At 44.8% G+C, this 21433-nt stretch overlaps 1 protein-coding gene across 1 annotated transcript in view; it reads right to left on the bottom strand.

The window, feature by feature from the left end:
• Nucleotides 1–21433, bottom strand: part of braf (B-Raf proto-oncogene, serine/threonine kinase) — a 27458-nt gene extending 6025 nt beyond the window's left edge. Inside the window, exons 1-16 of the mRNA XM_023952366.2 lie at nucleotides 21150–21433; nucleotides 9995–10096; nucleotides 9627–9911; nucleotides 8448–8551; nucleotides 7452–7554; nucleotides 7227–7375; nucleotides 6771–6890; nucleotides 6524–6683; nucleotides 5543–5582; nucleotides 4225–4361; nucleotides 4035–4152; nucleotides 1994–2078; nucleotides 1731–1907; nucleotides 1612–1658; nucleotides 1401–1519; nucleotides 347–478 (exon numbers count right to left, since the gene is read on the bottom strand). Of these exons, the coding sequence (XP_023808134.1) occupies nucleotides 347–478; nucleotides 1401–1519; nucleotides 1612–1658; nucleotides 1731–1907; nucleotides 1994–2078; nucleotides 4035–4152; nucleotides 4225–4361; nucleotides 5543–5582; nucleotides 6524–6683; nucleotides 6771–6890; nucleotides 7227–7375; nucleotides 7452–7554; nucleotides 8448–8551; nucleotides 9627–9911; nucleotides 9995–10096; nucleotides 21150–21305 (2034 nt within the window). The 5' untranslated portion in view covers nucleotides 21306–21433. The remainder of the gene's footprint in view (nucleotides 1–346; nucleotides 479–1400; nucleotides 1520–1611; nucleotides 1659–1730; nucleotides 1908–1993; nucleotides 2079–4034; nucleotides 4153–4224; nucleotides 4362–5542; nucleotides 5583–6523; nucleotides 6684–6770; nucleotides 6891–7226; nucleotides 7376–7451; nucleotides 7555–8447; nucleotides 8552–9626; nucleotides 9912–9994; nucleotides 10097–21149) is intronic.

Here is a 21433-nt window from a genome sequence, read left to right as displayed (position 1 = left end):
GTGACACGGCCTTTAGCAACTCTCTCTGCTGGTTGGTTCCTTTCTGGTCCACAGGTGCTTGAAATTATGGGGGAATGTTCTGACTCCAACCCATCAACTCACTGCAAACAGAACCGTCCGCCTGGACTCCGTGGTATCAAGTCCAGATCTGCGTTCAGGCCTCTGACTTGCTCCTAATCCAGTTTTTATCTGGGATCTTTTGTTTCCAGGACCTATGATTGTGATTCCTTCTGCCTCTAACCTTCAGCACCTTCCAGCCTCAGAAAGCAACAGTAAACTGTATTTTGGGAATCTAAGTAGCTGGACTAAGACCCTGTTGATCTGCATGATGAGGCTGCCGTCCCACCTGGTCTCTGTTGTTGATGTTGGAGTAGGGCAGAGATCCTGACATCAGCTCGTACAGCACGATGCCGAAGGCGTACACATCGGACTGGAAGCTGTAGGGATTTTTGTCTTGTAACCGGATGACCTCTGGTGCCTGTAAACACAAAAAGTATGTTGATGCTAATTCTTTCTACGGGCGATCTGCAAGGTCCTACCAAACACATATTTACGACAGGCTCGGAAACGTGCGATCAAGCGACCACTTCCCATAAAAAAAAAAAATCGATGCAAACTCGCGTTAACCTGTGTTTCGGTCTTCCGCGTTCAAAACTCTTGTGTTCAGGCATCGCTATGCAAGTTTTTGGGTCAGTTTTCGAGATCTGGGTCCAAACCGCATGGCAATTGAACGCGGATTTGGAAGTGACGTACGGCTACCGTCCCTTTAAATTCACAGAAGTGACAACCGTCTGCAAAGTGATCAAAAAAGAGAAATGAACTGCAGTTCGTGTCCAGCTGGAATTCGACGACACCAAATCTTTGATATATTGGAATAGAGCTGTGAAAGAAAACGCCTGGAGAAAGAGTCACCAGATAGATTTGCACCACTTTGACATGTCTCACCAAGACTTTTTCTTTGGTGAGTACATGCGCTAGCATCAGGTAGCAACTGTCCAGTGTGAACATCGTACGCTAAAAGCGTTCAAGAACGCCCATTTAGAGCGTTCACATGCCTGGTATGAACATAGGATCAAACAACACGCAAAGGAAAGTAAGGGGAAAGTAGGCGAGTGCGTCAGTAGTGTGTCGTACGAATTTTTCACGTACGACAATCAATCACAATCAATACACTTAAACACGAACGACAACGGCACGTTCCATTTTTATGACATCCCTTGAAGTGGCCGTACGAGCCTCAAGGGAACTGCAAGACACACCCTTCAAGATGCAGCTCTCTACAGGCCCAGACAACCCAAACACCCGCAGCACCCGTACAGGTCAACCCCCCTACGGATGCGTGTGCCCACGGCTTAGGTTAGTTAAAGAAGAGTTGAACTGGTGAGAAGGTGGTAACCAACCATCCAAAGGATGGAGCCAGACAGCTGTTCAAACTGGTGGGAGCCACTCCAGCGAGATTTGACTGTTGCCAGGCCAAAGTCTCCAATTTTCACCGTCAGGTCTTCATGTAGGAAAATATCTGGGAGGAAATCGGGTCAAGGACATGTTTTCAACAGGGTTCCCCCCCCTCACTCAATCCCTCCATCAAGCAGACCAACATTATAAGGATACTGTTGCTCTTTAGATCTCTGTGGATGATGGACTTGGCGTGCAGGTAGCTGAGGATGGAAGCAGAGGGCTTTATGGGTAACTGCATGCCGAGCGTGAGTAAAACAGGTAGAGGAACTCACTCCATGCCCTGGGCGGTCTGTCGGGCGATGTCGATCAACTTGATCATCTCAAACTTGGTCTCGATGATGTGCAGGTGGTGGTACAGACTAGAACCCTCACACCACTGGGTCACGATGGCCAGCTGAGGCTTGGTAGTGTAGCCCATGAACAGTAGGATGTTGACATGGCGCGTTTTCCTGACGCAAACACACCTTATTTAGCCTCTGTTGGAGTTTAACAGAAGAAAGGCACTGCGGAGTGACGACCCATCCTAGGGAATTACCTGAGGACGCCTACTTCATTCTTGAAGGCCTGAAGCTGCTGAGGCGTGGGATCGGTGACGTTCAGCATCTTCACTGCCACGTCACCTATGACAGGAGTGTAGCAGCAACATTTAAGAAACATCAGAGCAGGGATGCAGGGAGCCACACGAAAGACATTCCTGTTATCTCCTGCTTCAATGTCAAACCAGAAGTATTAGTTCAAGAAGATTGGACCAAAGATGGAAGAACATTCCATCTAAAGCACATCTGAACTGCAGGCCAAAGGCCGTATCACACAGCCACTGCGTTCATTTTGTGCATTTCCCACGTATGAAATGTTGCTGTTTCATGATTTATACATAATTCATGAGTTTTTCTTGCGTTCGTCACGATGTCCCTCGAGGGTATGGGCCGACTGGTCTTAACGTGAATTCGGTTTTGAGCCGTTTACGATTTTTGGTCGATTGAGTTTTTTTTACCTGTTTATTTGTACTTTACATAGTTTATACTCAATTATAAAGTAAATCTTACGTAACTGTGAGGGATTTTTGTTAGATGCATACTGGGGATAGGCTGATTTCATTTTTTCCGGCCAAAAGCAATAATTGATATTACCCCTACAACTGTGGCCGATAACCGATATTTAGGTGTCTACAATAACCAAAGTTTATATTTCCCTTTTGTGTCTTTATTAGAAATGCACAACTTTTCGTTTGCTGTACAATCACATTTTGCTTGACCTTTTTAACATACAAAAGGGATCTTAAAGGAGCAAGTATCACTTTAAAACTTTGAGTATATATTTAAAAACATTCATACTATTGATTGACTGTAGGACACAACTGTAAACCATAAGCTTCCTAGTGCCGGGGATCTATTATGAACAAGTGCCCATTTCAATAATAAAGTGTATTTGAAAACAGTCAGACAAGTACTGGTTGATTTTTTTAAATATCGATAACGATACAGATTGTTAGAAATTATGCAAATAAATATCCGATACCGACACCGACGTCTCACCCATCCCTAATGCGTACGCACATTTGTGGCTGTCCACGGCCGTTCCACGTATGTCTAACGGACTTTTCACGCATGTACCAGAGATGTTTCACTTTACAGCGCATTTATCTTTGAGCTTCACTTTTGAATTTGTTAACTCATTAATTATTGTGTTTTTAATTGAGTATTTCTGAACCTTTGGACCTCTGTTTTGTACACATTGTCCTTGAGTTTCTTGAAAGGTGAATTTAAATAAAATGGATTATTGTTTTTAGTATATCACATTCAAATTACTTAGTTGGACCACAAATCACTAATGAATTGAGTATAAACAGCACAACAATCACACACGGGTCATCTTCTATGTTTTACGGGTTCTTAGCGTGGTTTATTCATACTTTTTCCGGGGTTTTAACGTGATTCTTTCCTGATAAAGAACCTTTCTGACTTTTTCACGTATGACCAGTTTTCATTGGTGCAATAGCTCCAAATGTACGTAGTGGCTGTGTGGTACTGCCTTCAGATTCCCTCACTTCCAGTAACTTCACCCAGTATAACATTAGTGTAGTGTATGGACTAGATAATTATTTGTCTCCAACTCTGACTACAATGTTCCTGAAAGTAGCTGTAATATTTATGACCTACCCCGGCAGTTAGCTATCTACTTCATTCTTACAGTGAAGACATTTTACTTCATCCTGATTACAGATACCAGTCTATACTTTTGTACATTTATGTTCTGGGGGGTATAAGGTGAGGACTTCTCTTAGCAGGTGACAGTAAACATCACTGATATCCAGCTCTGTATGATGAGACGGCTGCATTTTCACAGTGACCGAATCCCAGAAGTCTTTCTTTCCGTCTTTGTTTTTCAGGGGATTGACATGGTACTGAATGAAACCTTAAAGTCTGTATGGGTGCACACAGACTGGTAATGTTCTGAACTAAACAGAGCAGAAGCTCCAGTTTGAGCTGCCATCTTGGATTGTTTTGGCTTGAAGGAGAGCAGAGAGGTTACATGACTCAGAAGAGTCTACAAAATAATGCTGGTTGGATCCATACCGTGCCATTTTCCCTTAAAGACGGTTCCGAAGGATCCGGAGCCTATCCTCTGACCCAAAGTGATCTGGCCTTCCGGGATCTCCCAGTCGTCGCTGGAGTCTCTCCTGCCCAGCGGTTTCTGCTCCACAGGACAGGAAGTCAGAGCGACCACACGCTGTGCCGCGGCACAGCCCTGACTGACGCCTCTCACCATCTTATTGCGATCCTCAGAGGATGAAGACGACTTGCGCTCCCTCTGTTGACACGGCGACTTCTGTGGGACTTTGACGTTGGTCAGAGAGCCAGGTAGCGAGGCTGGAGGCGTGGCCGATAGACCGGTAGTGGAGCCTGAGGGAGGATGATGATGAAGAAGAAGGTGGATCAGGTGTGTGAGGCTCATGAAAGCTGGAGATTTCAAACTTGACGTCATCTCCAGTCCACCTGCAGTCAGAACCTCAGAGCACGAACCCAGAGTTTGTTTCTGTAATCTCAGGTTTGTTGGCAGAGACAAGTCTCCTTCGGCTGACTTTCTTCCTAAAACACTAGGGACCCCCCCAAATCCAACAGTAGGTCATAAATTTGTGAAGGGGGGGCTTTGAACTTAGATGTTTTTATGCAAGCATCTCAGTCACATTTACACAAACATACAAGCACCGTGATCAAGACAGGAAGTGTCAGTTTGGCTCTCAAAGGCGCATTCAGTTATGAGGAGCTGCTTCCTCCTGTCCTGTGTCACATAAGTCCAGTGATGGGGAGTTCACTGAGCCGTCCTCTCTGAGGCTCAGTGTCATGGTAGCCCTCGGTTTGAAGACCGCCAATAAACTTCTTTAAAACTGTGACTAAAAGCCGCTAGAAACGGAGCTCAGCGAATCTGACGAATGAGCAGAAACACCTCAGCAATCATCAGCACGTGTGACGATGTCTGACAGACATTTGACGTATTTAATGATGGGAGAGGATTCACCCCAACAGCTAAGAAGTCTTTATGAAGACTAGACCGTAAATTCAAAAGGACTCCTTTAACCAACCCCTGCTGGTTCTGTCAGGTCATCGTGTTGTTTTTTTTAAACCTCCTCCATCAGCAGAAGTGCGCTGACACTCTGACATCTGTTCTGTGGTTACTAGAAGAAAAGTCTGAAAGCAAGAATGCCACATACTATAGAAAAGATGAGCATAGATTTAAGCTAATTTGAAAAAGTGCAGTAAGATGCACTAAAACTCTGTGAATTGGCTGTGAAACAGATTTGACAAAAGTTGCTGTAATTTTCACCTCAATGTGTTTTCTATGCAGTTATGATAAATGTTAATTTGCATCATTTAAACCTAAGACAAAGCTTGAATGTAGAAATTCCTGTTTGCAAATGGCCATGGAATTGAAATTGTGTGTACATGAAGGCATCGTTCACTGTTGGCTTTAACGTTGACATGCTTCTGCCTTGGGCTGCTGTGCACTACAGCCCTCAGACATAATGATGGACAGGTGGAGTTCCAGGTTGAGGGGGGCACATGGGTAAAGACTGGGATCTCACCTCCGTCAGACCTCTGCAGGCCCTGATCCCGAATAAGGTCCTGGAACAAGGGAGGGAAACATCAGCCAGAGGAAATGGACTGAGAAAGTCACAGTCAAAATGTAAATGATTCCTTTTTCCCCATTCAGTTTAAACCGGTCAGTATCTGCGTTTCCTTTACACACAAACGTTATCAAAAATCTAGGAATGTCGAAAAAACACAAATTCTCAATTACACAGTTTCAATTGAACCATAATTATGCGAATAAACACAAACCAACTAGTGATAACTCATTCAAAATCATAGTGATGGATGAGGAAAGTACTTTGATTTAGAACCGATACATTCAGATTTCTGCCACGACACTAACCTCATCATTATGTAATGTGCAACAATGATTACTGACATGTTTTAAATTAGAATAAGCTATTGATCTTATCTACTCGATCTGCAATGTGTAGCAATAATTACTGGTTTAATTAGTTCTAATGATAATCAATGATTATTACAGATCAACTACTGTTTACTGACAGCATGAATGAATGTTTTCTGAAGATAATCAATCCTTCATAAACCCTGGATTCTGTTACTTGAAAAGAGATTTACTGATCAGAACGGGATTACAAAAACTGTGTAAAACTGTCAAATTTATTCATTTATTAGGGTTGGGATTTTATAAGCTCGATTCTTCCCATCCTTTTCAAGAAATAAAGCAAGTTTTACATGACTTCAGGTAATGATCACAATATTTAATTAAGCAAATGTTTTTTTGTTTTGCTTTATATTTTTTAATTGATGAAGTTCATCATTTCTGTAATGAGTTTGATAAATCTGTGTGAATTCTTCACTGCTTTGACTACAAAGCGTAAAATCAATCAATCAATCAATAAATCAATCAAAGGAGACGTCTGCGTCTTCGTCAGGCTGTGGAGAGCAGTGAGCTCCTTTGAGGTGAAACCGTTTTGGGAAATGGTGGTTGGTGATTTTACAGAGAAACTCACATCGATGTTGACAGGCTCAATGGTGTTGATATGGACGTTGGGGGCCGAGGACGAGCGGTCCCGCTGGCCAAACTGGTTGCGGTGGTCTTCCTCGTTGGGTCGGTAACTAGGCGGGATGGGGATGGACTTGGAGGGGGACAGAGTGGGGTGACATATAGACCTGAAGACAGAACAAAGAGTAGATCAATGAGCCTTAAGGCCACTTGACTGCCAAACCCCTCCGAAAAGCGAGAGGACGAAGGCTCACCCTGTGGAGTCGGTGAGGGGGAGGTGTGGACAGACTTCAGACACGGGGGTGGTTCCCTCTGAGGAGACCTCCTCATGGCTGAACGGGTGGTGCTCAAAGAACTTTGACACGAGCAACAAACTGCAGAAAATAAACGAGTGATAAATGAGAACTCCAACAGCTCAGACAGGAGACAAGCCATGAACCAGCTCAGTGGCCCTGTGGTAGAGTGTCCACCCGGAGACGGGAAGGTCGCGAGTTCATGGCTGGGTCAAACCAAAGACTTTAAAAATGGGACCTAGTGTCTCCCTGGTTGACACTCAGCATTAAGGGTTGGATTGGAAGGTTAAACACCCACGGGGTTCCCGAATGCAGATGGGGGGAGAGCAAACGCATGACAGCTAATGGGGCGCTAGAACAAACATGGCGGCCTGGAAACACACCCGCGAGGTGAGGAGGTGGACTCTCTGGACTTACTCCAGCTGGTCGTAGTTGACACACATGAGGGGGACCTCGGTGCTGCAGCGCTGGTGGAACTTGTAGCCACAGGTCTGACAGCGGAAACCCTGGAAGAGCAGCTTTCTGCAGAAATCACAGAAGGCCAGAGTGAAGAAGGTCTTCCTCACCTGTGAAGCACACAGACAGAAAGTCAAGGTTAGAGGATTCGGACGCTGCACCTCAGCCCCCTTACCCCCTACTTACAAAGTTGTGAGTGGTGAGCGGCACGTTCTCCAGCACCTCCACATGCAGCTCCTCCCCCGTCAGCCAGGAGATGTCGGTGTCCCAGCCTATGGGCTTCTTCTCTCTGGCACCAAAAGTGAAAGTACTTTAGAGGAGAAGTTGCAGCCCGTTGCCAAACACATTGCCACACACGGATCTGCGCCCACTCTGGTTTCCATAGAAAACTGGCCTGACCTGTTGAGCTCTCAGACTCAATAGTTTTCGCCTGTTGGATGTTACTTCTGTGTGCTGCAGGTCCTCGTTGGGGCGTCTGTACTGTATTTACAACACTCAACATTTCCACCAGCTCATCACCGCACACATCTGCATATTACGCTAACATATACCTCTAACTTTTGTAATAAATAGCTTTAAATTTCTCATTTGCCACTTTCTCTGGTCTCCATGTTATTCATGACTTGAACAAGTCAGTTTCAACAGTGCAGAACGATGGTTAAAGACCTAAACGGAGGAAAATAGTGTTTTGAACATGTTTTTATGGCATTTTTCAAATGATTGAGGACATTTTTATAGAAAATGATGCTTGAAATTACATTTTGGAGTATTTCTTTTTCCAAATCAGGAGCAGACAAAAAAAAAAAAAAGAGATTATTTGTGACGTACAAAATACACTGAGCGGACCTCAAGCTCCCTGCTCTGCTCCATTCTGATGCATCAACTTGTAGACAAATAGATCCATGAACGTCTGGAATCTAGATCCAAACTAGAGGCGTAACGATTAATCCACAAAACGATTTCTATTCCTGGTATAGAACAGATCGATCGGTCTGAGGCAGAATCGAATCGAATCAACCTATACCATTAAAAATAATTATAGGGCATAAGACCAATACGTTGATGATACACGTTACGATCTGATGCGCCCTATAGACATTTCTGCCATCACTCATTGTGATCCTCCTCCTTAGAAGAAAAGGCTTTGGTTTCCTTGAGTAGGGCAGATGGTGTCAGACTCACCCGTCCTGTATCCTGTAGACGGCGCAGCACTCGGGTATGAGTCCCCTCATCATCAGAGCCTTCTTCAAGGAGTCTCTCACCGTCATCCCGCAGCGGGCTGGAACCTGAGGACCACACATATCACTAAGGACCAATCAGGCTCAGACCATTGACCTGTTCAAAACAGGAAGTACTGTTGGTTCCAAGAAGCCAAAAATTCCATAGAATCTATAGCGAAATAAACAGCTGTTAGTCAGTCGTTCTATTGGTCAGAGTAACCATACTTGATGTGATACCTTTTTTCTTAACATGTTCTTCATAATCCTCATTTTTTCACGATATTTTTTGTAGTTCAATCAGATGCCTCAATAAAAGTAGGTGGTCTCACGTTGAAACCGTTTGACACATTTCGTGGAGCCTGCTCACAGTGGTAGGGGTGTGGACTTCCAACAAGCTCACTCCTGATTGGTGGTTGCCATAGAAACGATTACTCAGACCTACCTGGACCAATCACTGCTTATTGACAGTCCAACATGGTCAAAACATGGAAGGCATCCATATCACGGATAACGGTGACTGTATTGACATCACGCATTGGAGCCAGAAATAAGACATCTTCTATGAGTGATGTCAAACTCACTCAGTCCAGTTCTCATATACAGTCAATGGTTCAGACATTACAAACGGAGTTGGTGTACCCTGGACTGATCTGGTTAGAAGTAACAGGAGATCCTGTTCACTGACAGCCAGGTAGATGCAGACCTGATAATATCTTCTCCCCTTTGAAGCACTAAGTAAACGTTGGCATGCTGCCACTGAGGAAGTGGAGTTGTGACAAACAGAACACGCCCTCAGAGGTTTTACATATCAGGAAAAAGCAGAACTTCCTCCAGACTCATCTTCCTCAACCTCTCTGTTGCGCATGTGCTGCTGTACAGGAACCCTGGACCCCATTCTATGACCTTTTCAGCCTTTTCTGTAGACACAACCATGCTGGAGGTCATTGAAAACCTCTATTTAAATAAAGGTTTCAGGCCCTCCCATTGGATGATGCATTCATGGTCATTAAAACCGTATAGTCAAAGCAGAACCCACAAGATGTTTTCATGTGATCATTTGCTTATTATTTAAAACACATGTGGAGGGAAAGTGAAGTGCTCTGGGGTTTCTCAGAGTAAATGAATGAGTCATCAGACTTACCACTGTTCTCTGCTTGTTGGGCAGGAAGACCCTGACGATGGGCTTCTGTGGGGACCGAGGGTTGCCTCGGACGGCGTCTGTGGGAGTCTGCAGGACCGCTAAACTGTTGGGCGCCGAGGCAAAGGACTGGACCCCCCCTCCGACCCCCAGGCTTCCCATCTTGACCTCCAGCAGGGCTGGCACAGGGGAGGGGCTGCAGAAGTCGCCGCCGTTCCCCATGGCCTCCAGCAGCTGCTGCTCCCGTTGCTGCAGCGCATCCAGCTTACTGGTGTACTCTTCATAGGCCTGGAGGAACATTGCAGACAAGCGGGCAGAACATCAACCTCCAGCTTTTACTTGAATAAAGGTTCTGGTCAAACTGGTCTCACCTCCAAATAGATGGATGGAGGATTGTGTTCGCCTCCAAACTTGTCCAAAAGAGCCTCCAGGTGCTCCTGTGTCAGCTTGATCATCTGCTTGATGTTCCAGATCTGCAGAGACACAACGGCTTGATCACCTTTAATTCTCCAAGAGTATTTTGGTTCAGCTTTTCGAGTGCTGCAGCAAACTTACACAAACCCTGAGCCAAGGCGTCATTTCTTACTCTGCGTGTTCATTTCTTAGACTTTAGTTGAAAGTCATAACAGAGCAGCCCTCCAGCATAGCCAAGCGATTCATCAGAGGTTAGAAATGAGACATTTTAGGCAGGAGTTTGACTTACAGCTGATCAGGAGAAAAGCTACATTCACACCTCTCCTGTTCAAGCGGCCATTTTCGACCAAAAGCCTATGTAAAGGTAAATGAATATGCATATTGGGCTTCCACATTCAAAGCCCTCATGTTAATCCATGGCTATAAAGGTTCCTTCAACCATTTTGGGCTTCAAATGTGTGGCCATTGTACATGCGTTGAAAGATAAACCTGGTGGAACTTTGACCAATCAGGGACTCCGATTTGGTAGTGGCGTATGGATGGCGTCCCCTTTAACTCAAAGAAGTGCCAACCATTTGAAAACTCATCATGGAGGATAAATGACTGATTGTGGTTTGTGCCCAGCTAGATCTATATGTCACAGAGTAGTTCATATCTCAGAACACCGGTGAGTAAGAAAAAGTCTGGAGCAAAATTTACGAGATTTGCACCGCTTTGACGTTTTTGGACCAAGCCTCTTCGGACTGTAGGTGGTGGACATGCGCTGGTAAACAGTAGAAAAAGAAAATAAGGAATGAAGAAGCCCCTCGCCGCTTGTCCAGAGGGAAATGCGCATTCAAGAACCCACAAGAACGCAGGTCACATGCCTGGTGCTACAAGAGCTACAAAATGTAACCCTTGTGCTATCCTAGGCACTTTACCATTGGTAGTTGGGTCATCTAGACCCACTAGACAGTGCGCTGAACCTTTTTTCTTCAATGATTTGTGATCTTCACTGGTGTCCATGGATTACATGAAATCTTTCCACCTTTATCCACCTTTATCATGGTAGGGAGAACACGTCAATGTAAGGGTGGGGTCATCTAAGACAGCACAAGGGTTAAAGAAGCAAAGATTTGAATAATTTACCAAAATAAAATAATACTAATGTTTGAGGTCAGGTGTGATCTGTTTGGCTTTTCTTTAGAAAATGAAATGGATAAACCGCAGGTCCTTCAAAATTGTTGATCCCTTTTAAAACTTCAACAAACTTTCAATGAATTTTGGAGGATTCAGGAGATTTGCGGTTCTCTCTCTGGAACTAGGCTCCTAAAAATGCTGTGATGTTTTTGTTTACCCACAGATAAAGTCTCATGTGGACTTCAGATTATTTCTGAGTTTATACAGTACAGACCAAAGGTTTGGACACACCTTCTCATTCAAGGAGTTTTCTTTATTTTCATGACTATGAAAATTGTAGATTCACACTGAAGACATCAAAACTATGAATTAACACATGTGGAATTATGTACATAACAAAAAAGTGTGAAACAACTGAAAATCTGTCATATTGTAGGTTCTTCAAAGTAGCCATCTTCTGCTTTGATTACTGCTTTGCACACTGTTACATGTGCAAAATATCTTGATCGTATCAATGATCAGATTAGAATTCAACCGTGTACATGGGCCACACTTTCATTCGGAATAAATCATTTGCACATGCGCACTTCTCTTTCAAATACCGGAAGAGGAAATGAGTCCCGCTGTAAACAAGCTGAGCTGCAACATACATTCATGCAGCAGCTCCGTAATATACGAGATGATTTTCTACACATGCTTTAATTATTGTTATAGTTATTATGAAGTGCCTTTTCGCTCATCATTTTAATTTTAATCTGTGGGTCATTGCTTGTTTGTGGAAGAACGGAGCTGAAAAAAGGGTTAAGAGAAGGCTAACACGCGCTAACAACAAAATTTAGCCTGGATGAACATAAAATCCATGCTGGAAATGCTGCAATCTGCATCCTGGTTGCACGTAAATATGTGGGAATAACATCAGCCTTTATTTTATCGGGACACGACTGGAAACACAAATCCACGTGATTGTTTGAAGGGTTTCTAAGGACTGAGCGACATTTCTGCTTTGAAAAGCTCACACACCGCCCCAAAGCCGCTGTGTGAGCTGGCAGTCCGAGCTCCACTCAAGCAGCTTGTTAACCCAGAGCGGCGGGACGGATCGCAGTCCGAAGTCTCCCACACATAACAAAACAACAAAACGCACACGTAACAAAGCATCCTCCCCTCCCCTCAAACACAAAGCTATAAGTCCGGCTGCTCTGCTCAGAGACACGGTCCGCTCGGTCCACTGGCTTCACACGGGGCGTCCGTAGAGCAGCCGGTCGGTCCTCTTTGGGCTCCAAAGCTTTCTCTGGAGCGAAACATCATCTATGCATGACGTAAACCAGAGCAGTATTGACAGACGATTGGAATGAACCGTTTACATGCACAACGATCGGGTCAACAATCGGCATAACCCACCTATCTCGATCGGAAAGAAATTTTGATCCGAACGAGTCTGATCGGGGCAGAGTATTCCGAACGGCGTGTTTACATGACGCATTTTTTCTTCCGATCAGGCGTTCCTTCTGATTACTTTTGTCCATGTAAACGCAGCATTCTCTTGATGAGCTTTAAGAGGTAGTCACCTGAAATGTTTTTCACTTCACAGGTGTGCCCTGTCAGGTTTAATAGGTGTGATTTCTTGCCTTATAAATGGGGTTGGAACCATCAGTTGTGTTGTGCAGAAGCGGGTGGATACACAGCTGATAGTCCAATTGAATAGACTGTTAGAAAAAGCAGCTAAGCACAGAAAAACGAGTGGCCATCATTACATTAAGAAATGAAGGTCAGTCAGTCCCAAAAATTGGGAAAACTTTGAAAGTGTCTCCAAGGGCAGTCACAAAAACCATCAAGCGCTACAAAGAAACTGGCTCACATGCGGACCGCCCCAGGAAAGGAAGACCAAGAGTCACCTCTGCTGCAGAGGATAAGTTCATCCGAGTCAGCAGCCTCAGAAATGGCAGGTTAACAGCAGCTCAGATTAGAGAGCAGGTCAATGGCACACAGAGTTCTAGCAGCAGACACATCTCTACAACAACTGTTCAAAGGAGACTGAGTGAATCAGGCCTTCATGGTGGAATATCTGCTAGGAAACCACTGCTAAAGAAAGGCAACAAGCAGAAGAGACTTGTTTGGGCTAAAGAACATAAGGAAGGGACATCAGACCAGTGGACATCTGTGCTTTGGTCTGATGAGTCCAAACTGGAGATTTTTGGTTCCAACCACAGTGTCTTTGTGTGACGCAGAAAAGGTGAACGGATGGACTCTACATGCCTGGTTCCCACCGTGAAGCATGGAGAAGGAGGTGTGATGGTGTGGGGGTGCTTTGCTGGTGACATTGTTGGGGATTTATTCAAAATTGAAGGCATACTGAACCAGCATGGCTACCACAGCATCTTGCAGCAGCATGCTATTCCATCTGGTTCAGGTTTAGTTGGACCATCATTTATTTTTCAACAGGACAATGACCCCAAACACACCTCCAGGCTGTGTAAGGGCTATTTGACCAAGAAGGAGAGTGATGGGGGGCTGCGCCAGATGACCTGGCCTCCACAGTCACCGGACCTGAACCCAATCCAGATGGTTTGGGGTGAGCTGGACCGCAGAGTGAAGACAAAAGGGCCAACAAGTGCTAAGCATTCTGGGAACTCCTTCAAGACTGTTGGAAGACCATTTCAGGTGACTACCTCTAGAAGCTCATCAAGAGAATACCAAGAGTGTACAAAGCAGTAATCAAAGCAAAAAGTGGTTACTATGAAGAACCTAGAATGTGACATATTTTCAGTTGTTTCACACTTTTTTGTTATGTACATAATTCCAAATATGTTAATTAATAGTTTTGATGCCTTCAAATTTCATAGTCATGAAAATAAAGAAAACTCTTTGAATGAGAAGGTGTGTCCAAACCTTTGGTCTGTACTGTAGATTATTCATTGAGATGACATTAAAGAGCAATTTGATCAAAGTAATTTTAGTTTTCTGACCAATAACTGGATCTCTCACACTTGTGTGATTTACTTTGGATCAGTTTTAAACCTTCAGAACTCTTAATAATATTTAGCATACATTTCTTGAGCCATTTGTCTTTCATTAGTTATTTCTATTTTAAATATATTGCATACTAAAAAAAGGTGTCTGTAAAATAAAAGTTCCAATCTAACACAAACTGCATTCAGAGAAGATAACCAAAGACTAAATCAGAAATAGAAATCAGAGTAAACATGAATCAGAACTACCATTGTAAATGTAAACTAATCTACATACAATTCATTATTATTGGATTTAGATAAGACTTTGGCCCCTCCCCCTTTCAGCCACAACAGCTTCAGGTCTTCTGGAGATCTTTCCAGCTCAGTGGCCTGATAACAGAGTGGGTGGTTGCAGGTTCAAATCCATAGTCAGGTCATACTAGACTCTGGACATGGAACTCAGTGCCTCCCTGCTAGACACTCGAACAATAAGAGGTTGGACTGGGGGGGGTTTAAACAACCATGTGGCTCACCACTCCCCCAGAAGAGGATTCAAATGCAAAGAACAAGTTTTACACTCACGGGTGTGTGGCAGCTAATGGGACTTTAAATTTAGAAAATAATAACTTCACTTCTCCCACTGGGGGAAACCCAGTTTCCACGGGTTCAGAGGTGTTCATGTCTGAAGCTCAGACTCTGCTGATTCTCAGAACGTCTGCCTCTCAGTCTCCCTCAGACTTGTCCCTCTCAGTCCGGAGGCGACCCGCTGTAGGGGACAGTCACACTAACTGGATTGATTCCCACCAAGACTGGTTCCAGTACGGATTTTAAGTGAGGGCCTTGGTTCACTTGAATGAGAAGTGACCTAAAGGGAGTAAACATTTTAAGGTTTTACAAAGCAGGGGCCTGAAAAGCACCTGGCGAAAAATGTCCCGCCGAGGAGTGAAGCAGTTGTCTGCTACTTCATGATGATGAACCAAAGCTTCATTTATTCGCTTGCAGCAAATAGTAATGATAAAAATGTCATGTTGCTGGATTCATGACTAAAAAGGCCTGAAAATCTTAGTAAGGTTCTCCACAGCTTTTGGTTAAATATCTGCATACACTACAATACGTCATTGGACCACTGCCGTTTTTAATATCACTCTGTGAATTTCTGAAAAAGATTATTATTGATTGAATGTAATTTAAACAGAAAATAGATCTCACAGGTTCTTTTGTTACTCTTTTTGGCAGTTAAAAGTCAACTTTTATTCACCATTTCCTTTCCCTGCAAGTTCCAGGAAATGTTGTGTCAGGAGGTTTTGTTGACATGTTCTTCTAGGATTTTTGAAAAAAAAGCTCATCAGTTAAAAGGCCAGGTCACTTCCGAATTTGTTTTTTTGCCGTTTTGATGAGCAGTCACAGGAAAACAGGTTGGGGGAAATCGTAGTTGTAATCAGTGATAGAGTAGAAGTTAAGTACTAAAGCCCCCTTCTCTACTGCTTTCAAATCAGCTGGAATAATGCCCTAGATGTCTAGAAAACGCCCCTATTTTCAAAATGTTCCTAGGGGAAGACCCCACCCCCAGTCAACCACTACCAGTGCCTCTTACTTTCTCCTCAGTGGCCTCCTACTCTGAAAACTTTTGAGGCCCCTGACAAAAGGCTCCAGTACACTCCCAAGAGTACAAAACAACAAGGCAGGATGTAGGAAAACGATGGAAAACGTCTTAAGGTGGTAAAAAGAGGGGGTACAGTTACTCATTACTACGCGTTATTCAGCGTATTTGCAGGATAAACCTGATGAGACGATTTTCTTCTTCTTGTTTTTTTCTTTGTCTCGTTAACAGCCAACAATGCTTCTACTGGAGAGGCCTTTGGAACTGTGTTCAAACTCCAGGCGGTTTGGTTTCCTTCAGCTTTTGGTTCTCTTCTGAAAGCTCCGTATGTGAGACCAAACCAAACCAGACTAGGTAGTGACATTGGTTATCATTCAAAAGCCATTTGAACCACTGTCCTAGTAGTGAAGCAACTTTACACCCCTACATCCACACACTGCAGCCTTTGGAGATGGATGGTTGAATGCGGCAGATCACCATGGAAACCCCTTCAAAGAACTGATGAAGTTTGGAGGTCTGCATTAAGTTGGTGACTCCATGAGCCTCTCCATCCCGTGAACCCCCTCAGTTTACATGCTGTAACACGTCATGGTTGAGTTGTTGTCCGTCTTTGTCTCTACCTCTGTTATAACCCCACTGACAGCTGACTGTGGAATATTTAGCAATGTGGATATTTCAGGAGTGGACGTCTTTTTCCAAGAATTCACTGAGCTCCTGAGTACAGATGTTTGGAGACGTCACGACAGGACAGCTGATGGTTTATACATGCGTGTTTAAAAACCTGCACTCCGTTCACTGGATGGTGAGTGAATAAACTGAACATCTGCAGAGCTTCTTTCATCCGCTTCTCTTCGTTTGGAGTGACTGTGGAGGATTCTTGGTCCGTTTCAAACTCTTCTTCAGGCCTTTATCGTCACTGCACTGTGTTTGTCTGTGTGTCAGAAAAACTAGTATGCGACTGCTTGACCTGAACTTGTGAGGAGGTAGCCGTATCTGTTCTCTTTATCATAGAGGACCCAAGGAAACTGGCTCTGGCAGATGGTAAGAGGTCCCTCTGACCTTTGCTTCAGCTCTGTCATTTCATGCCTTATGGACACGAGCCAGGCAGGTGAAGTCAGACAGAGGGTAAGAAACAGCTTTAGTCTGCATGTTTTTGAATCTGGTGAAGCTCAACCCGTTTTTTCCAGACAAGCTTCTGAATCAGGCATGGAGGCTGTTTCATGGAAACAGAAACCCGGTAAACTAGAGATGCTCACAAACCAGCAGAATGCTGGACGCTGCTGAGACTGAGAACAGCAGTTACACCCAAGTGTGTATGGTCTCAGATAAAATCGGTAAATGTAAAGATCTGTTGACAAAGTTTAAAAAACAGTATAGTAGGATGTGAGGAAATGCCCTGGATGGGGCATCTTTAGCTGGAGTATAACCGAGCAGAAAACCCAGCAGCAGCTAGCTAAGCTCCAACAGAGAACAACCTCAACACAAACAAAGTAGTCTCAATATCATGGACGCTCGAAATGAGACACAAACTCTGTTTAAACTTCCTTCTATTTCTGAATAAAAAACCTGTTTGTAGTTCCTCAAATGACCACTTGAGTCGGGTAGAAAACAGGAAGCGACTGACTTCCATATTTAAAAGTTCAACTTCACATCAAACACATGACCAGTGTGGTGCCAAAAAATGTTGTTTTTTGCTTTATTTACAATTCATGACAGATTTGTGTCTGGGGGAGCCGGGGGCGTGTTTGCTTCTATTAAATTTCAGCTTTATTTTTTCCATAGTTCAGTGCGTGCATTTTTTGGAGGCAAGATAAAACACCAGGGCATAAAAGTAATAATAATAATGGATTAGATTTATCTGCACTTTTCCAGACGGTCAAAGCGCTTACATGTCCATTATTCATTCACTCATGTATACTTGGTGATGGTAGAGGCGTGGCTGCCAGTTCGCAGTCCCTCTGACCATCACTGGGACATTCATACGCATTCACACACACCAGTTGAGACACACTAGTAGACTGGACAGTGGGCACACTGGAGGCAGGGAGCGTGAAGTGTCTTGCCCAAGGACACAACAACAGTTGACTGGGGAGAGTTGGGATCGAATCGCCGACCCTTCGATCATTGGACGACCTGCTCAACCTCCTGAGCCACTGCCACCCAGTGTTGACCTTTTTCCGACTACCATAACTCTTCAACCGCTTATGCAATTGAAGCCACTCCAGTGGGTTCTGACAAGGTGAAAAGCAGCCTTGCGTTTCTGTGTTCAGCCATGATTGGGTCAGCTGCAGATGTGGTCCATCAGATGATCAGATGATTCACGTTGATCGCGTAAACGGTTGAGAAGCTGCAGTATGTCAAAGAGCGCGTTATTTAGGTGTTGGTGACGACATCTCAGATGTCAAAGGATTAATGTTTGGTATGTAGTTTATAGGGATGCCACAGTTCTTAGTTTAAGACCAAACGGTATTTTACACCATTGAACCAAATCATGGAGAAAGTAAATCGTTGCATCTATAGCGCATGCCGAGAAGGAGGGTCTAAGGGCCGGGATATCCAGTTTAGCTTAGTCTTTTTAGTTTCGTTTAGCCATTACCTTTTGTTCTATGACTTATTTCATGTTCTTATACAATTACCGGTATTAAGCCGATTGAGATGACTATTGTTGTAATATTGGGCTATATCAATAAAATTGAATTGAATACCAATATATTTCCATTGAATGAGTCAAACACTAAATTTCTAAAGGACTTATTTTTTAATTATATTAAACCAAGCTTACTATAAGCCAACTGGATGGTTTTCTTTTGCTTATAAGCTAATTTAAATATTGTTCTAAACTTTTAGGTTTGTGTTTTTGTAATACACAATTCGTATCATACTGAAACAAAACTGTGACCCAAAAACTGAGGCTTGTATTGAATTGTAGAGCAAGTAACCCCTTGCTTCCCGAGCAGTTTAGGGGCTCGGTGCGGGTAACAGACAGCTCTGCCTTCTCTGTTAACACATTCAATTTAATTTTTTCAGGTTCAATAACATGATGTAAAAAAGCCTGAAAGGTTAGTAGGCCCTACATAGAATGATCTTTCATTACACAGACTACTTTTAAAGTTGTTTATATTTTCGAAGCTGCTTGCTCGATTGCCATTTTGTGGAACAATGGAGTTGGGTGGAGCTAACTCCAGTCAGTATGCCCGATACACTTCAAGGTTCATTTGTTTCCGTAAACGACTGTATGACCAGTAAAAATATCTTTATCAGTAATCATTTTCATGATGACTCAAAGAGAAACCGTTCCTAAGGAAAGAATTGAAAAACTTTGAACAAAGTGGAGGGAGCAGAGTCAAATCTTGAATCATGTTATGTCTTAGACATAAGAAAGGAGAACGTGGTCATCATGGTAACAGGGTTCCATGTTCTCTGCGTGGTTTGATGGGAGAGTTCAGTCTGTTTGTCTGGCCCTGTTTCATGCTTGATCACAGTGAACTGTCCAGGTCGGCTGCGGAGGTGGTACGATCATTGACTCTATGTGAGAACTGGACTGAGTGACCCTTCCCCCCTGGCATATCAAACAAGAAGCACCCACTGGGTCCAAGAAGCCAAAATCCCATAGACTTCTATTGAGACACTAACCATCTGTTACTCAGTCATTCTATTGGTCAGAATAACCATTCTTGATCTGATTTTTACATGTTCTTGATAATCCTCCTTTTTTTCCATGATATTTTTCCAACGTGAAAGTTATTCAAGTTAAAAACTGACCAATCAGATGCCTCAAATAAATGCATGTTTTCTCACATCGACAATGTTTGTTTGACAGATTTCGTGTAGCCTGCTTTCAAGTGGTAAAGGTGTGGACTTCCTACAATCTCTCTCCTGACTGGTGAGAGTAGTTGTCATAGAAACAATGACTGAAGACTGGCTCCACCAAGGTGGCATTCGAATCGCAAAAAAATGGCGACTGAATTGCCATCAATTCATTGGCACTAGAAGTAATCCTATGCGACCCTAACTGTTTCAGATGGCTCTTCTAGATAAAAGGGATGAAAGGTCTATCAAACAAGAAACCTGGGGAAAGTCTCAGATCTGTAGACCTCAAAGACAACAGGAACCATAGATACTACAGTTTAAAGATGACGATCCCACTCCTCCAAAAAACACGAGGAACCGTCAGTGTCTCCTTGCACACATCAATGAATCCAATCACATCCCAAGTCTCTGAGGTTCTTCACTAGCAGCTGGACTTTCGTACCTCTTTCTTCAGCCCATCTTTTTACAGGACCAAGAGCGACTAAAGCATCTACACCAAGATTACAAATGAAGAATTTCAAGTTCAATGCCGGAACTAAAATGAGTCAAGAACCTTCTGGAAGTCTCAAAAGAAAGGAAAATGAAATAGGTGAAGCTCGATGAAGAGCTAGCAGAGTAGAGGAGATTCCCCTGAACAGGTAGAGCTGCTGTTTTCAGCAAGAAGACATGATGAAGGTGAAGGAGCGGGTTCAGAACCTGTCAGTGACCCAGTTCTGATCCACACAAGCAACAACTCGGCCTTTCACATGTTCTCCTTCAGTGTTTCTATAGAGATGAACCCGCATTTGAGCTGGATTCTTGGCTAACTTTGAGCTGGTTTGTGATCATTTTTCCTGAGATTGGGTTTGGACCTCGGATTGACCGGGTTCCGCTGTGATTTCCCTTTCAGCACCATCGCCCAGCATCAGCCTCCCGTGATGGAGCTCCATCCACCTCCAGCAGACCACTGACGATCCTCCTGTCGCTGCTCTGCGGGCTCACACGCACGTGTGCGCGTCTCCGTGCGTGTGCTGCGTGATGAAGTTTGTGAGGATCCCGCTGCTGTCTGGAGGCCTCTGACCCGCAGCCAGGCCGGGCAGCGCCGCGGACAGGTGGCAGAGCCCCGTATGAGCGGCCCTGCCGGGGGGATGTTGAGCAAGGATGGGGGTGCTGGGGGGGGGGTCCAACCTTTAATGTGCAAAAAACAAAGCCGCCTTATGGAGACCAACTCACGCACAGACCGTCACGAGCACGAACTGTGCAGTCCCGCATCCCTTCCATCCTCACCATCACCTCCCCTGCGAGGAGAGGAGCCCAGGCGGGGAGGTGGGAATCAAACCTGTGCCCGCACATCGCGGTGCAAGGCACCCCTAAACTGCATGTCTTTGTTGTGTCAACAGCAGCGAGTGCGTGTGCTCGTGTCACACCGAGCTGCAGCTGCAGAGAGCCTGGAAACCCGAGCGAGCAGGCCCGACATAAACACGCAGGAGCCAGCGTCCTCCGCCGCAGCGGCGAGCCCGGCAGAAGCCGAGGCTGCTCGGCGGGCCTGCCCCGCATCCTCCGCCCCTGTCCGTCCGCCGGGCGGCTCGGCGGTTCCGCTCGGAGCCAGCGCTCCCCCCCCTCTCTGCCCTGCGAGAGCCCCGCCGCGGAGCTTACCTCCTCATCCTGCGGACCTCCGGGGATCCCCGACGGGCTGGCGGAGTCCAAGCCCGCGGCCAGTCCGTCCAGGCCTCGCTCCCTGCCGGACTCCCGCTCCGCTGTGTCTCCGTTGAAGACGGGCGGTGGGGACTCGGCGCTGCTCAACGCCGCCATTTTAAACTGCGAGAGCCTGACTGGAAAATAAGAGGGAAACGCAGGCTGAGGACAGGAGGGGGAGACAGAGACGCCGCTCCCGAGCTTCCGACCTCCACTGCCGCCGACAAACGCCTCAGATTAGCGCG

The sequence above is a fragment of the Oryzias latipes genome, chromosome 23, assembly GCF_053564925.1.
Source record: "Oryzias latipes strain Hd-rR chromosome 23, Olatipes_Hd-rR_3.1".
Classification (NCBI taxonomy): Eukaryota; Metazoa; Chordata; class Actinopteri; order Beloniformes; family Adrianichthyidae; genus Oryzias; species Oryzias latipes.
Note: the sequence above shows the minus strand (reverse complement) of the source record. Positions and strands in the feature narration are given on the sequence as shown.